Genomic DNA, 18437 nt, shown 5'->3' with positions numbered 1-18437 from the left:
TGTTGGATTGAGAACTCTGCAGCAGGGAAGGTTTGATCCTGCCTGTTTCTTTGGCCAGCCTTGAGGACTTGGGCTGCAGCATGACTCCTGCTTCAGCACTGCAGCACCTGTAGCATATCAAAACAATTGGGCTTCTTTTATTTTGATTGATTGATTGATTTTATTTTTGGTAGGAAAATGGCTGAGTAATATTCCAGTTGCAATTAATATGTTTGATAAATCTTTGACAGTGGACTCTAGGCATTAGCTGGTAACCTATTCATTGTGTATTTTGGAGCGAAGAAGGAAGAACCACAATCCAAGTAATATCTAATTATTTGGGGATTTGACCCATAATGTCCTCTTCCCTTTTCCTCAGTTATGATAAATTTCCAAAGCATTTTCTTCTTGTTAAACTAAGGAGGAGAAACATTTTTTTCCAGTTTGGTTTTACCTGTATTTATTCATTGTTCCCTTGACTGAATACTCACATAATTGAAATGATGAGTAAACAGTTAAGTAGAAGACTTTGGCCAGCATAATAGACACTACCTGAATTTTCTTCTTCTGTGTTTAGCAAAGGAAAGTGTTAAGTTTGAATTTTGTTGAACATTACTGTTTTGTTTTTTTTTCCTTTTGTTCCCAGTCCCTTCTCTCCCCTCCCCCATGTCTCTTGATTCCTTTCTATTTTTACATTTATTTTTATTTTTCCATTTCTTATTTTGGGAGAAACTTAAAATTGTATGGCCCTCTTTCCCCTCACTGTCCCTCTTCTTTCCCTCTCATCCCAACAAGTAGGTCTCTATTTCTTTTCTCATTTTGGAGTAATAACTTAATTTCACTAAGAGAGTCCTGAGTCATAGAATTGGGACATTCATATACTACTGCATGGACAACCCTAAAATATAATTTTGAAATATCTATTTTTAAAAGATCTTTTTTCTCCCTATTTTCAATGCCTGGTAATTATCTACATCTGGATATATTTTAATCCTTCTTGCAAACCTGATACATTAAGACTCAGCTGAGTCAATGCCAGGCATGTGATGCACATTTAATGTTAAATAAATTTTTTGTTACAAATCCTCTCCTGTTCCATATTTTTAAAAATTAGAACCTATGTATATACATGGGAAAAGTTTGCTAAATTGTAGCTGGCAGGGATGATAGGAGGTTAGGAAAGGGATGTGTAATTCAGGATGGTACGGTGAACTTACTCTTTTGAATCAGAAAGATTTGTATTTGAATCCAGGCTTAATGATTTTTGCTTTTACGCTATGACCTGGTGAACTTAACTTCTCTGAGTCTTTATTCCCTCATATGTTAGATTTGAATAATACTGTTGCACAGACTTGGCTATGATGAATACGTGGGAATATTTGTAAAGTAGCTTTTTAAGGTTTTTTTTGTGTGTGTGTGGTTTATGGGTGTATATGATCAGACATATATGTTATCATTGAACTCTTCTTTTTCTCCTTATCTCATCATCTGTCAAGCTTTGCCTGAAGAATCTTTGTAGCCTTCATTTTCTCTCTGCTGCCACATTCTTTGATCTAGCTTGCATGTTCTCCCTTATGTGACTTTTTGGTCTTAATGTGTGGCAAGGGAAAAATGGTAAAGAGCTCTGAGTTTCAATTCCAGTTTCTTCTCTTATTGAATAGTATATTCTGTGCAGTATAGTACAGTCCAGTTTCAAGAAGAGTTGGGATATTTATATTGATTACTTAACAGCAGCTCTCCACAAGGGGTATGCATTAGATTCCTTGTCTCCAGATACCTTTCATCTCTATTAAACTTTAAGCGTCTGGATGACAGATTCTGTGTCTATATGTGTTACACTACTGCCCCCTCAGTAGAATGGTACTTCGTACAGTGTGTGCTGAGCCCCATCTCCCTTTCAGATTTTGGGGAAATTGATTTGCATTTTTACAATGTTTAGTAAAATTTATAAAAAATGCTCCTGGTATGTTAAGCTAATCTTAAGTCATTTTCCATAAAATGTAGAATTTCTTATTTTTCTTGGACTCCAGGTCTGGCTTTTGACAGGCTGCTTTCTTGTCTACAACTTGTGTTTTTATGATAAACATAAGACTCAGATGTCAGGCTAGCTTTTCTTCTTGTAATGTTTGCCAGACATGGTTGTTGTTGGAAGACAGTTCTCCATGGGTCTCTCACATGTCTTGTATGTTTTACAAGCAGAGATGCTACTGACTGCCTTTTTTCTAGACTGTTTTTTTCAAGGAGGTTTATATAGTGAGCAGCCTTGGAAGATAGAGTTATTGTTTCTCTCCAGAGCAAAAGGCAGGTTTGCTTGCTATTCAGTATAATAAAAAAGTCTCCCTTCAGAGTGTGTTTACTTAGTGTCCAGCATGGTAAAGGTAGTATCACCCTACAGAGCAAAAGATAAGCATGTTTATGCCCATTATAAAAGGTTTGGGTTCCTAAGCTCAGGGTTTCTTTCATGGAACATGATCCACTGCATGTACAGTTGTCACCTGGCCATCTTTGTGTTACCCTATGGGAAATGGGACTCAGGGAACTGGCACAAAACCTGATACTGGTACTGCTATTGCCATGAGTAATAAAGTTCTTTTCTCTAATCTGTAAGTCTTTTGTCTGTCTTCAGCATCTATAAAACCGTGGTAGGATAATTTGTTAGTTTACGAGTGGGGTAAAATTTCAGACCCGTCACAGTTTTTGACAGTAATATGAAAGCCACTCTTTTCAGAACTGCAAAATGGGCCCTCTACAAGTAATTCTTGTTAAGCCTTAATCTACATTAAGCCTGGGTCTCTGGAAAGGTACCTAGATGAGGCTAGAACTCAGGTTCCTTATGACTATACTGTGTTTTCTCTTTTCTCCCTATTTTTTTTTAATGAAACTAAATTTATTCAAGTTCAAGGACTATCATTCTGAAATCATCTTTCTATGAAATGATGTTAACAGTGATCTATTTTTCTCTCTCTTTTCCCAAAATAAAAGCATTGCTATTTTATACAGTTAAGCTACACTGGCAAGTGTGTTGATTTGTTTACTTAACACTGAAGTTTGGAATGTATGTTATCTTCAAGAGAAAAATGGGGTAATTGGGAGGACATTTCTTTTTAATTGGGTAACATGACAATCTCAATGATAAATAACCTAATAAACTAGGTAATAGAACATAGTATGTTGATGGTGACAAATGTTAAGGAGAAAGAAAGGGAGGACAGGACAGTGTTGAAATTTTAGGTAATGTTGGCCACGGAAGCTCTCACGGAGGTGACTTGAGTAAAGGTCTGAAGTTAAGAGACGAGCCATTTAACTCTCTGGAGGAAAAGCATTCTGGGCAGAGGGAACAGCAAGTACAAAGGCTCTGCAGCAAAGTGTTCCTGGTACAAGACATTGAGGAGGCTGATTTGTAATGCTTTGAAGACATATAATGAGAGGATTATAACGTTGCCCTTTGCTTAGCTATCTTTTTATTCTTCAACCAGAGCACTTACTTTTATGTTTAGGTACTTTTTCACTTGAGGAATGGGATTTCTTCCTTTAAAAATAATTTGAAAACTACTAAACTAGATAATTTTTCTTCTGCAGTGTTCTGTAGTTCTCCTTGTTGGTCTCTGTAAGCGCTCATTTTTCAGCAGTCAACACAAGTCCCACATCTGTGATTTTCAATTCAGCAGGTATCTGAGAGCTGTGTTAGACCTTACTTTACAGGCATACCTCGTTTTATTGTGCTTTGCTTTATTGCATTTCACAGATCATTGCATTTTTTACAAATTGAAATTTGTGGCAACCCTGCATTGAGCAAGTATGTTGGTGCCATTTTTCCAGTAGCATTTGCTCATTTTATGTTTCTCTGTCACATTTTGGTAATTCTCGCAATTTTTCAAGCTTTTTTGTTATCTTTGTTATGGTGATCTGTGGTTAGTGGTCAGTAACATCTTTGACGTTACTACCACAACTTGCTGAAGGCTCAGATGATGGTTAGCATTTTTTAGCAATAAAGTATTTTCTAATTAAGGTATGTACATTGTTTTCTTAGACCTAATACTATTGCACACTTAATAGACCACAGTATAGTGTAAACATAACATTTTCATGTACTGAAAACCAAAAAATTTTTGACTCGCTCTCACTTTATTGCGATATTTGCTTTATTGTGGTGATCTGGATCTGGACCTGCAATATATTTGAGGTGTGCCTCTGTATGACTTATGTTTTAACTCCCACATGGATTATTTTCTTTATATTTCTGTTGAAGAGAAGAGACTGAGGCAGGCTGGAATAGTTAGAGAATACCCTAAGATAGCATACAAACTAAAACATCTCTAGCCAAGGTCTCTATTTACCCTTTGTTACTAAATATAAAGGCTGGCTTTCAATTCTTGTTGACCTTGAAAATTAGTGCCATACCATTTCCTCCTTGAAACGCCATCCTATCCCTCTGGCTGTACCATTTCTCTCTCTCAATGATTCTTCTTTCCTTGGGTTTATATCTTGACTGTCCATGCTTCTTAACTCCTTAATCTCTGGATACTCTGATCTACTTTATGGCTTCAGTTACTATCTATATGTTGTTGATTCTCATATCAAAATTTCTAGTCTTACATTCCACTCTTGAGCTCTAAGCAGTTGTAATAAGTTGGCTTCTGACATATCCATTTTGATGGCCAGTGGGCAACATAGATTCAGATATCTAAAGCAAGGTATCTTTATTTATCTTTCTTCAAGAAAGGTATCTTTCTCCCACAAAGAAAAACAAACTTGTTCTTCCTCTTTCTTTATTTTGGTAAATAGTATTTTTGATCAGTTAAGCCAGAATATTTATGTTGATGCCCATTAATCAAAGACCATCATGCCCACAGTGTACAAAATTGGGTTTGTTGATGCTTTCTGCAGCAAGGAAACCACACACCATAAGAAACCATGTATCTCAGCAAGACTATGCTGAACAAACTTAGAGAATATGGGGTTTTGTTAGATAATATTGGGGAGGATTCAGGGAATTGGTGGGGATTTGCTGTGGATTAGGTACTATCAAGGAGTGAGGGTAGGGCTTCCCTGGTGGCGCAGTGGTTGAGAGTCTGCCTGCCGATGCAGGGGACACGGGTTCGTGCCCCGGTCTGGGAAGATCCCACATGCCGCGGAGCGGCTGGGCCTGTGAGCCATGGCCACTGAGCCTGCGCGTCCGGAGCCTGTGCTCCGCAATGGGAGAGGCCACAACAGTGAGAGGCCCGCGTGCCACAATAAAACAAAACAAAACAAAACAAAAAAAGAAGTGAGGGTAATTCTATGATTGGATATCTTAATAAATCTTATGCCAGAGGTGAGAAGACCAGGGTGAGGCTAAAACTGTAATTGGTAAAGAAGTAGCAGTCATTCGTGTTAGCTGGGTTTTTGTGTGTGTGTGTGTGTGTGTGTGTGTGTGTGCAGAGATCTTGCTTTTGTCTACATTCAGACAGATTCAGATTGGCTTGGTTTTGCCTCACTTGCATCATGGTCTCAGAGGACCTTTTATCTGATGTTGGTGATCTGTGAGATTCCGTTTGGCAGAAAAGCATCACAGCCTAGCTATGAGTGCTAGGTTCCTTCTTAGCTATGAGGGGCTGCTTTTCTCTCTCTCACTTATTTGAAATAGATGTAAAAGATGAGGTAGTATATGGATAGCAGGAAGATGGATTAAGAGTGTTTAGACAGGGTGTATGAACAAAGAATTTACTTGTGATTGGTTGTTTATGTGTGAGAGGCAGTAAAGAAACTTACTCTGTTTGAAATACATCAGTAGAATCTAGTGTTAATGTTGAAGCAGAGATGTCTAGTTTGTTTATTCCTTACTAGGGGAAGAGGGGTTGGGGGTGGGGTTATGTGTCAGTCATATATTGGGCTATTTAAAACTAAATGTTTGCATACTTACTATGTGCCAGACATTAAGTGCTTGTGTGATCTCTTTTAATCTCTTGGGTTAATTAGGTTAGAAAAGAAGGATGCATAGCCCTGGCATTGGGAATAAGGACCAAACTGGAGATCCAAGTGGGGCTAGTGGTGTTAAGTAATATTTAAGAGTGTGAGTTTCATCATAATAGATTGGGTTTGAATCCTGCCACCACCTCCCAATTAGTAGTGATAAGATCTTGAGCAAGTTACTCAACCCCTTAGAACCTCTGTATTTTACAGATTTAAATGGGCAATAATAATAATACTGTCTTCAGATGACTGGCAATACTTGGTACTTAGTAAGCACTCGGTATACAGTAGCTGCTTTTATTACTTTTCTCTTATTGGCTGTGTGCCTTTGGACAAATCACAAAACTCAGATCCTCAGTTCTGACGTCATTTTACAGGATTGGTATAGGGATCAAAAAGTGTAAATTGAAGCGCTTTAGAAAGAAAGCACTTATACAAATAAGATAAATGTTAATGACTAATATATTGTTTCTCAAGTGTTTGAATTTACTTGACAAGAAAGGACTGTGGTAGGGTTATGATATTTTTGGATCAAGTTATACAGGTTCTTGAATGTTAGGATGAGAAATTTAGATTTGATGCTGTGGACTTCAGAAGTTCAGCCATCAGATAGACTTTAGAGCAGGGGGATGAGATGATTCAAATGGTGGTTTAGGAAACTTGGAATTGGAGAGGGAGAGCCTAAAGGTTCAAAGACCAGATTTAGGAAGCTAAATTTCAGGCTAAGTAATGGTGGCCCAGATTAGTGAAATAATAGTAGAAGTGAAAAATCTGTGATGTTTCTAAGGAATTACTACAATATAATTATAAGCTGAATGTGAAGGCTGTAGAAATAACAATAAAGGCTTCTTGAACTTTAATTTTGGAAATGGATTGGTTAAAGTTATTTAGATGTAAATAGTTAATAAATTTGAAGAAATAACCTTGTTACAATGTACAGAATGACCAGAGACTTTCGGTTTTAGGTACTTATTTGGCTTTCCCCATGACATAGACTCAAATGTGTACTGTGCAAAAAGAAAACTGTTGGAAAAGGATACAGGTTTCAGTGGTAAGCTGTAAAGAATTTGATTTTAAGTTAAAGTAAGTATATGTATGTTAGAAATGTTGTGATTAAAATCTGTTTGCTGTGCTGCAGTGAGGGGTGAAATTACTTTGAAATGCTTCAAAAAATGATAGATGGATAGATATGTGATAAATCCAATATAGAAAAATGTTAATTGTAGAATCTCAGTGGTGGGCACATGGATGTTCACTGTAAACTTCTTTAATCTTTTCCATGTTTTTGAAAGTTTTAATAATAAAATGTTGGAGGAAGAGTGGAGATATAAACTGTTTGCTAAAGGCTAGTCTTGAGAATTTCTCTTCACTGACCTGACACTTTTGTTTTCTCTATAGGAACTTTCCGCTGTACTTTTTGCCATACAGAGGTAGAAGAAGATGAATCAGCAATGCCCAAAAAAGATGCACGCACACTTTTGGCAAGGTTTAATGAACAAATTGAGCCCATTTATGCTTTGCTTCGAGAGACAGAGGATGTGAACTTGGCCTATGAAATACTTGAGCCAGAACCCACAGAAATACCAGCCCTGAAACAGAGGTGAGTATAGGCCCTGTGCTCTTACCAAGAACACTTTTAAGCTTGCCCTTGTTTTAACTACCTGTACTTTGGAGAGCAGGATTGGGTAAGTAATTTACCAGGAGACTAAAAACTATAAGATTATGTGGATTCTAAGCTCTGCCACACATGTCGTATTAACTTGTGCCTGTGATGAAATTTGTTTGTACTGAATGCAGAACAGTATGAGCCCTAGGCAAAAATCTTTAAATAGTCAGGTTTGACTTTTAAGTACTCAATCTGCTTGGGCCCACTGCAACTCAGCCAATTGTTAGTTAGTCCTAAATTGGTTGTGCCTTTTGGGGATATCTGAATTTTCCTAGTCAAGTTCTGAAGGCTGAAGTTCTTTAAGGAATACAGCTTTCACTTTTTTTGTATGTTTGTTTTTGAAGTTTTTAACCACACATTTCTTGCCTTCCTTAGTTTTCAATGCAACTTTCTTGAAAGCGAAGTATAGTGGGTGTTACCTATGGGTTAATACTTCTTACTGTGGCTCCCTATTTTTGTCAGTGTACCCTAATTTTTGAATTGCAGAGGCAGCCTTAATTTTGCCATGCCATAAAAAGTGGCTTTTCTTCTTTGAAAAGTATAACTGAGAATTGAGGTCAGAGAGTACTCTCCTATTCTTTCCTTTTTCTTTCTTCTTCCCAGTTTCAAGCTGAGGGCTTTTAGAGTTTATACCCGTCTACTCCCTTCCATAGAACACAGTAGTCCAAGTTGTAACTCTATAGATTTTGGGAGCACTCTTAGTATTTTGTGCCCTCTGGTACTGATGCTGCAGAAAAGCCAGTTCTGGGCAGTCCTGAGCAAACTGAGTTTCTTTTTGGTGGTTAAAAACAATCCAGTTATACAGAAGGTTTTGTATCTGTACAAGTTATTGTGAATTTTCTTTTCTAGCATCTGTGTCAGTTAGGATACCTTTATCTGTGATAACAGAAAACCAACTAGAAGTAGCTTCAACAGTAGGAAAAACTTTCTAGCATGACCAGAAGCCCTTAGGTAGCACAATTCAGAATTAATTCCACAGCTCAGTTACATCTTCAAGGATCTAGATTTGTTCCATACTTACTCTGCCGAACTTGGCCTGTTGGTTTTCCTCTTGGCACCACCAGGGGAGCTAGCCTAAGGTGGTCACATTTAGATGAAAATGTTCAAGCACAGAAAATTGGACCATCCCTTCCTTGTGTCCTGTTTTAAGATGGAAAAAAGCTGTAACATAAGACTTTAAAATATAGTAAGACAAATAGATAGATTGGGTACAGAGAGATGGCCTCGTAGGCCTAGACTCAGAGTGGGCCAGCAAATAACTGATGAAAAAGCTATAGGAAAGAGTGATTTACAAAGCAGCCCTGGTACAGCTAAAGGCAGTAGTTACAAGGCATGGATTAAGTGACCAGATCAGCATGGTTTGTACAACTAGAGAGGGTGCATTTTTTTGATAGAAAAAGTGGCAGTGGGTCTGTAGATATCCAGAGGCAGAACAGGAGGGAGGGATGGGATGAACCCACGATTACCTCCAGAGGTTGGTCAGAAACACAGTATTCTCAGGGAGAGATGTAATGGGCCAGTCAGAGACATGGATACGTCAGAGAAATCTCAACTAAACATGAGACAAAACTCAAGTAGATGTGAGTGGGCCCAGGAAGAAATGAGGAGCGATGGAGTAAGCAGATATGAAGTAGGACCAAAGAGAAGGAAAAACAGTGAATGGCTTCTGAGAGAGAGAACTGATACAGAACTTAAAGATAAATGAAGAAGTATTGCTTAGGCTCAGAATGAGACAGCCCACTACACAGGAGACAATCCAGGATTCATGGAAAAGATTTAGGAAAAATGGCAGAGAAGTAAAGGAGAAACATAGGGCCAAGAGAATCAGTCAGCAGACACAGAAAGGAACCCAGCAAAAGGTATGGAGAAAGATACAGAACAGGTACTAAATAAGCAGGTAGTTCATGAAATATGAAGATAGTTTGTGCAATAAAAGAGCTGTCTAAACAGAAAGGGAGGGACAGTCATGCCTAGAACTTGATGCAGAAAAGCATCAGTAGTAGGCAAAGAAAGACAAGGTGTGAGCTTAGACACACAGAAAATCAGGTATATTCAAAAGAATGTGGAGCACACTGAAAGTGAAACGATCAGATAAAACGGGGAGCAGCAGAAAGGCTGAAAACTCATAGAGATGAGGAAACGTTAAGTGACTAGAGAAAGGTAAGGAATGATCCAACCTGGAACAGACTAAGAAGATCATGGATAGTAGAAGTAAGAAGCAAAAAAAAAATAGACCCAGAAACAGATCATGGTTGCTGTGGGGTAGAAATAATGGTTGGGCCTGGATTTGGAGAGTCAGCATTGGTGCAGAGATGGACAGATACAACTTGAAAAGAAGCTGATCTCTGCATAAAGATTTGCCTTATTTGGTGAGTCGCAGAATATTAATTCTGAGTTGAAGTCTGGCTTTGTAGAATACTATTCTAGCTTCTCAGCACACAAAAGAAAGGGAAAAGCCCACAGAACTACTTTGAATTCTTCTGGGTTGAGCTGAGAGCATGCTTTTTAAAATATAACATGTGTTTTATTTTGTTTGGGGTTTTTGTTTTGTTTTTAAACAAAATACTCATCAAAGATGTTACTGGGAGAGATTTTCACCAGACTAGTGTCTTTAAGTGGATTATGTCACTATTTCATTCTCCCCTCTCTCTAAGTAGACTTATTTAAACATCTTAATCTGTACAACCTCAATCATTTATATACACCTAATGCATTTATATACACCAGAGGATTCAGTGTTTGAGAAACTTAAATATAAATGTGATGGGTTGTTCTAACCAATGTAACTTTCACCCTGTGGTATAAGAGCGGATTTTCCAGAATTATGAAAGCATGTGTGCATGATTGCTAGATAGAATTTATATGTAATTCTTCAGTAACTACTTCCCCAGCTGCCCTTCTTTTCTAGCACCAAGACTTCAAGTTTTCTTCTTCCCTTCCTCCTCTAATCTTGTTATATAGCAAGGACCGTGCAGCAACTGCTGCTGCAGCTGCTGGCCTGGCAGGTGGGCACCACCGGGAAGCATGGGCCACCAAGGGTCCCTCTTATGAGGACTTATACACTCAGAATGTTGTCATTAACATGGATGACCAAGAAGATCTTCATCGAGCCTCACTGGAGGGGAAATCTGCCAAAGAGAGACCTATTTGGTTAAGAGAGAGCACTGTCCAAGGAGCATATAGTTCTGAAGAGATGAAGGAAGGTAAGAGTAGAAGAAGTAAGATGAATATGTCTTGGGTATGGTAGAAAATGAACTTGACCTAGGAAATCACCTGGGCAATTCTTAGTTTTATTGGAAACCCACTGTGTCTGTTTTGTAAAACAATTGCATTATAGCAGGAAGTAAATTGAGCAATAAGCATTAAAACCAACGAGTATACTTGTATTAAACTTCAACTTAGTTGAAAAAACAGACAGCTTTTTAAATTTCCATTTTAGATTTAAGAAATTGTCATTTTTTTATGTTAATTTCTTGAAAAAGTACTCTTGTGTTCAAAGTGGCCAAATTCATTTCTTCTTTAATCTTCTCTTGCCCTAACTTGCATGCATTTTTGTTTCTTTGAATTAGGAGCCATAACTATATACTAGTTATGTTGTCTCCTCATAAATACCAAGGGGATGCGCTACTTGAAATATATAAAAAGATACCAAATGAGTAAAGACAAGGATTCTCACCATCCAAGAAGATTGGCAAAACTTTATACTAGAAGATTTTGGAAATCTCTGTGAGCCCTGAAGGGTTAAGAATTATATAATAATCAGAAGCTTGAAAACTGCACGATTTTACTTTTTAAATGTTAGTCTCAAATTACTGGATTCAGAGACTTTGGGTGATGATGGTTTAGGACTAGGTAGAAAATGGGAGACTAAAACTGGATAAGTATTGCTCAGAAACTGGGAAAGAGGTGAAAGAGGGAGTCTGTCCCTCTGGTTAGATTTCATCAGCATTAGAACCTACCCGTCCCTATTCCTAGGTTATGTATCATTACTAACGTATCACTTGAGTCTGTTTCTTTAATACTAAAGAATCATCAGTAATTAAAAACCACTTGTTTTTTGACTTTTTTTTCTAAACTCTTTTCCCTTCATAATTAGCATTTCTTTACTGTGTATGCTAAGAATTGTAAAAGTGGTGTGGAGTTGGGTAGTCATGGTAAAAGCAGATGTGTGATTCTCTAGTGTGATTCTCTTTGGTGTTTTAATTCCAACCAGAAAAAAGTTTTCCTTGGCAATCATACTTTACTCTCCCTCCTTCCCACTGATTACCTTGGCTATGAGGTTTAGTTATTTTGGTGCATATTGGTTTAGATTACATAGTAGTTAGGCTGTCAACTATTTAATAGGTTCGTTTTCCCCAACTTGGCTTCTTGCCTGTTCTTGAAGCAACCAAGCCTTTTTTTCTGTGAACTTAGGAACAAAATTGAATGAAATAAAACTATTGTTAGCAAGTATTGTATACAGTTAGGCTCATATGTTTAACAGTCAATGTTTATAATTCCTAGAATGGTACAACTTGAATCATAAGGGTTTTAAATAAGTCATCTAGTCTACCCTGTTCCCTTTTGTGAATATTTCCTTCTATGTATAAAATAGGATATGCTTTTATGTCTAAATTTGTCTTCATTAGGTTTTATTATAGTTGAATAGGCTCTATCCAGTGAATGTGTGAAGTGAGTCTTATTTGTCCTACACTTAATTTTCCTCAGAGTTCAAGTTATTTTAACATCTTTCAGAATTTTATAGACTTCAATCATGTCCTTATTACTCTACTGAAAGTTCTAATTCCTTTTGATTCTACTTTCCTTACAAAGGATTCTCTTCCCCCAAGCCATCTCCACCTACAGTTTTTGTCTTATTTTAATTATCTTTTTCTGGACCATCTCCAATTGTAATATACTTTACTTGAGACCTAGTGACCAGAGCAATACATGTTATTTATGCATGAATTTATCATTAATTATTTGAGTTTTATCTCAAATATCCTTGTAGTTTTTACATGACAGTTTATTGCTTTGCTTCTGGAAGCATATTAAGACCAATAACTTTAGAATTATGTGCAGAGATTTTTTTCAGACCCTCTTCTGCCCTTTATTTGATAACTTGGATAAGGTTTTTTAGTATATTTTAGATTACTTTTCTATAGGCAGATTTTCTTACACTTGCCAATATTGAAATAGATCTGCCACTTTTCTGCCCACTTATACAACCTTCAGCTCTTCCTATATTTTTTTGCTATCAGTTTGGCCTTTAAGAACCCAGAATTGCTTAGCATCATCAGTGAACTTGACAGTTTCCCAGGATACATCTTCGTAATTTGTAACTCTATTAAATAAGACTGCTCCTAGAACTAGTGTTTCTACCTTACCATCTAGAGATTTGTTCATTTATCCTTATTTTTTGTTTTCTGTCTTCATCTGTAACAGAATAATTCCTTTTTTGGCTAAATCTCTCAAGAACCTTGTCAGAAATCTTTCAGATATGACTTCATTTAATTTACAAAACTAAATTGCTTTTCCTCTAATTTTGTATTTACTTTAAGCATTATTCAAAATACTATGTTGGTAATATTAAGGTATTTGGAAAATTCTTTTAGAAGTGTATGTCTTAGAGACTTGCATACATTCCTTGTCTTTTTTTCCTTTTGAAATACTGCATTGGTAATAAGGGCTCTAAGGAGGAGGTTCAGCCTTTGGCACTATTTTAAAATGGTTAAGTTTGATTTTAACCCTCACTTTTACATCCATGTTATCAAAAGCCTGTTTTCTCTGATCTAAACTTTTAACTTCTCAATTCCTGTTTCCCTTTCTCTCTCTTATGTGCCCAATATCTTACCTCAGGAGTTCTATACTTTCTAAAATGTCCAGGGTTACAACTAATTCATCCTAATATGTTAATGAGAAGATGCTTTCACTTCATCCATGGCCAGAATTGGCCATTTCTGGGTCTTCTCTTGATAATAAGTAACACTAATCTAAGTGCCAGGCCTTCACAAATATTCACTTAATACCCACAATAATCCAGTGAGGTAGATACTGTTTTTCCCCCTTTTTGTACTTGAGAAAATTGAAGCAGAAAAAAATGAAGTAACTTGGCCAAAATCATACACTAAAAGTGTTAAGAGTCAGGATTTGAATCAAGGAGTCAGGTTTCAATCAACATTTTAAATTCTTTTATATATTTAAATGGCATTATATTTTGTATTATTTTCAGAATATAAATGTTTTTCTTAAATTCTTCATCTGTAATATGTACACAAAATGATAGGAGGTGTGTGGTGGGAGAAGTTTCATTTCTGATACTAGATTCCTAGATAAACAGTTCAAAGTACACTTAATTTGCTTCAGGAAAATAAAACTGCCATTTATTTACTCATTCATCAAATATTTATTCAGTGCCTAACAAGCAATAGGCACTATTCTGGATGCATGGGATATATCACTGAATAAAAAAGGTAAATATCTGTTGTGGAGAACCTACAGCTGTGGAAAGTAGGTGACAAAGACAATAGACATAAATTATTATGTTAGAAAATAAATGCTATGGGGAAGAAAATAGAGCATTGGGAATATAGAGGTAGGGATGAATTGAAAGAAGGTGAAATCTGAGTGAAGACGTGAAAGATGCAAGGGGGTATGGATACCTAGAGGAAAAATATCCCAGGCAAAGGAAACTGTCAGTGCAAAGGCCCTGAGGTAGGAGTGTGTGTGTGGTGTGTACAGGGAATACCATGGAGGCCACTGTGACAGAAGCAGAATGATGAAGGGATAAGTAGGTGGGCAGGAGGAGTTCAGATGATGTAGGACTTTATATGCCATTGTAAGGCCTTTGGCTTTTACTCTGAGCAAGATAAGGAGCCGTATTTTGATGTCCTATTATGCCAGCTACAAAATTGGTCCTTCATAGACATTATTTCATTTTCTTATCCAGAGCCCTAGAAGACAAATGCTTTTATTATCCCATCTTACAGAAAAAGGTACCAAAGTTTAGAGACTAAATAACTTGCCTAAAGTGTTACAGCTTGCATGTGGAAGAACCAGAATTCAGATCCAAGCCATATATTTCTTAAAACCCATGTACAGTTGACCCTTGAACTGTGCAGGGATTAATCTGAGTATAACTTAAATTCATGGTTTCTCCACCTCCATGGATTCAACCAACCATGGATCATGTAGTACTGTAGTATTTACTATTGGAAAAAAAAAATCCATGTATACGTGGACCTGCACAGTTCAAATGCACGTTGTTCAAGGGTCAACTGTACTTAACCATTATGCTACTTAAGTTCCAGTTTGTGAGAAACATTTTGAATATCTTGTGGACAGTAGCTCAAAAAATGGAACCAGTGAAGTCTGTGTTATTTTATAATATTATCCTATATTTAAATGTAATATATTAAAATATTATGTATTTTGTTACTTATAAAGGAATGCCTTTTATGTTTAAGGGTATTGACTTTCTGGTTTTTTTCCTTCCAGGTGGCTTAGATATAGACTCGTTTCAGGAGCGTGAGGAAGGCCGTGCGGGGCCAGATGATAATGAGGAGGTCATGCGAGCACTGCTCATTCATGAGAAGAAGACCCCCTCTGCCACAGCAGGCTCAGTGGGGGCAGCTGCTCCTGTGACCACTGCCAATGGCAGTGACTCTGAGAGTGAGACCAGTGAGTCAGACGATGACTCTCCACCCTGTGCTACAGCTGTGGCTGCACATCATGGGGAAGAGGATGAGGAAGATGATGAATTTGAGGAAGTAGCAGATGACCCCATTGTCATGGTGGCTGGCCGTCCGTTCTCCTACAGCGAAGTGAGCCAGAAGCCAGAGCTGGTGGCCCAAATGACACCAGATGAAAAGGAAGCGTACATAGCAATGGGACAACGCATGTTTGAGGACCTCTTTGAGTGAGCTTTCCCTACCTTTTCCTCCTTTCTCTAATGTGCATTTAAAAAGAAATTCCCTACCTTTGAAGAAAAGTGTTCAGTGGCCTTCTGCCTCTCTTGATGTAAATCAACTGTTAATCTTGTGCAAAGAGTAATGGGAGAGAGAGAAAGTTTGATTTTTATGCCAGAAACTTCTCCACGAGGTAGGTTGGCTATAAGCATACCCTTTCCTATTACTACAGTATTAATATTTTGCTGTATTTCCCTATCTCACCTTTTTTCTTTCCCTTTTAAGACACATTTTTCTCCCTTCTGAAATGAGTGAGAGAAGTCTAAAGGTAAATTCTTCATGTCTGCCTGTAGAAGCCCACTTTGATAGGTTACAGTAATTCATTGATCACATCCTTTTTATTTATTCTGACCAAGCATTCCAAAAAGCTCCTGATATTGCTGCCAACCAAGCAGCTTGGCAACAGGCAAATCATTGATGAAGGAAATAAAAAAATCTTAAAGCTTCATATTGCTTCACAGTTTAGGATGGAGTCGATATGTAAGGGGAGGTGGGAGTGCGTGTGGAAGAAGGATGGTTATGCGTAAATCTCACGATTAATATCTAAACCAAAATTGGTGTCTTTAGAACTGACTTGACTGACAGATATTATTGTTGTGCATAATGCCTTTTGGTTTGTATGTTAGGTAATAGAAAACAGAAAGTGTGTTTGGTAAGCCCTTAGGAAGAAATTAGAGAAAAAACACAGACTTAGGATAAGGAGTCCATGTAAGGGGTTGAAGAGTGGAGAGCATTGGGAACAGTACCCTTTAACATTGTCTGAGTGTGTGCTGATTTGGGAATCCTTTATATAAAGCTGAGACTGGTCCCCTTCTTTTTCAGTTCTTCCACAGTGCTATAAATTGTTTAAAGAGGCCATTCCAGCAGAAATCAGCATATAACAATTGATTACTCCTCTCTCTTTTTTTTTTCTCTCAACATTATTGATGACCTTGTCTCTTTTGATTCTTGTCAGGAATGGTATTTTAGAGTGCATCCAGTATATCATTGAGCATTGTAACCTCAAGAAAAATACTTTATTTTTGGTTCTGATATGTAGTATGGTATTATTCCTTAAGGCAGAACTTTAAAGAACTTTCATACAAAGGTCTACAACAATTGTATTTTTTATAATATTTTCCCTTGCATTGTCATTTTAAGTATTTATCATTTTATAGTACATGTGTAAAGTTGAGGTAGATTTTAAACTTCTGAGCCTTGTATAAAGTAATGGTTCATTTACCTGGGTTGTATTATGACTGAATATTGACAATAAATCTATTTTATACTGACTGAAATTTGTTAATCTGGCTCTGTAACATCTTTACATAATTAAAATGAATACCCTTCCCATTTAAAAAAAAGTGTTTCAGAATATTTTCTCTTATTGGTCATGTTTCAAATAATAGATGCAATTTTATGTAGTCTAAACTTTTTCTGGCAATAAGTTGCCTCAAGAATGACTTTATGGGAGGAGCTTCAAGATGGCCGAAGAGTAAGACGTGGAGATCACCTTCCTCCCCACAAATACATCAGAAATACATCTACATGTGGAACAACTCCTACAGAACACCTACTAAATGCTGGCGGAAGACCTCAGACCTCCTGAAAGGCAAGAAACTCCCCATGTACCTGGGAAGGGTAAAAGAAAAAAGAGAAAACAGAGACAAAGAATAGGGACAGGACCTGCACCAGTGGGAGGGAGCTGTGAAGGAGGAAAGGTTTCCACACACTAGGAAGCCCCTTCATGGGCGGAGACTACGGGTGGTGGAGGGGGGAGCTTCAGAGCCATGGAGGAGAGCACAGCCACAGGGGTGCAGAGGGCAAAGTGGAGAGATTCCTGCACAGAGGATCAGTGCCGACTAGCAGTCACCAGCCCAAGAGGCTTGTCTGCGCCCCCGCCGGGGCAGGCGGGGGCTGGGAGCTGAGGCTCGGGCTTCAATCGGATCCCAGGGAGAGGACTGGGGTTGGTGGCGTGAACACAGCCTGAAGGGGGCTAGTGCACCACAGCTAGCCGGGAGGGAGTCCGGGAAAAAGTCTGGACCTGCCGAAGAGACGAGACTTTTTCTTGCCTTTTTGTTTCTTGGTGCACGAGGAGTGGGGATTAAGAGTGCCACTTAAAGGAACTCCAGAGATGGGCGTGAGCCACGGCTATCAGTGCAAACTCCAGAGACGGGCATGGGACGCTAAGGCTGCTGCTGTAGCTACCAAGAAGCCTGTGTGCCAGCACACGTCACTATCCACACCTCCCCTCCCGGGAGCCTGCGCAGCCCGCCACTGCCAGGGTCCCGTGATCCAGGGACAACTTCCCCGGAAGGACACATGGCGCGCCTCAGGCTGGTGCAATGTCACGCTGGCCTCTGCCACCGCAGGCTCGCCCCACATCCAAAACCTTCCCTCCCACCCCCACCCCCCCGGCCTGACTGAGCCAGAGCCCCCAAATCAGCTGCTGCTTTAACCCCATCCTGTCTGAGTAAAGAACAGATGCCCTCAGGTGACCTATATGCAGAGGCGGGTCCAAATCCAAAGCTGAACCCCAGGAGCTGAGCGAACAAAGAAGAGAAAGGGAAATTTCTCCCAGCAGCTCAGGAGCAGTGGGTTAAATCTCCACAATCAACTTGATGTACCCTGCATCTGTGGAAAACATGAATAGACAACGAATCATCCCAAATTGAGGAGGCTTTGGGAGCAATGATATATATATATTTTTTCCCTTTTTCTCTTTTTGTGAGTGTGTATGTGTATGCTTCTGTGTGTGATTTTGTCTGTATAGCTTTGCTTTTACCATTTGTCCTAGGGTTCTGTCCGTCCATTTTTTTTTTAATTAAAAAAATTTTTTAAATAACTTTATTTTATTTTATTTTATCTTCTTTTTTCTTTCTTTCTTTTTTTTCTCCCTTTTATTTTGAGCTGTG

The 18437-nt window shown here is 38.2% G+C and overlaps 1 protein-coding gene across 6 annotated transcripts in view; it reads left to right on the top strand.

The window, feature by feature from the left end:
• Positions 1-18437, top strand: part of GTF2E1 (general transcription factor IIE subunit 1) — a 48697-nt gene that overhangs the window by 18498 nt on the left and 11762 nt on the right. For 4 of the 6 annotated variants that reach the window (XM_079922023.1, XM_079922024.1, XM_079922025.1 and 1 more), the window contains exons 3-5: positions 7330-7531; positions 10559-10800; positions 15074-15494. In XM_079922023.1, the coding sequence (XP_079778149.1) occupies positions 7330-7531; positions 10559-10800; positions 15074-15494 (865 nt within the window). Of the gene's footprint in view, positions 1-7329; positions 7532-10558; positions 10801-15073; positions 16829-18437 lie in introns of those variants that run through there. The other 2 variants (XM_079922028.1, XM_079922027.1) reach the window with 2 other exon arrangements.

This window comes from Stenella coeruleoalba (genome assembly GCF_951394435.1).
Source record: "Stenella coeruleoalba genome assembly, chromosome: 5".
Classification (NCBI taxonomy): Eukaryota; Metazoa; Chordata; class Mammalia; order Artiodactyla; family Delphinidae; genus Stenella; species Stenella coeruleoalba.
The sequence above is the reverse complement of the archived record's forward strand: the minus strand, read 5'-3'. Positions and strand labels throughout refer to the sequence as shown.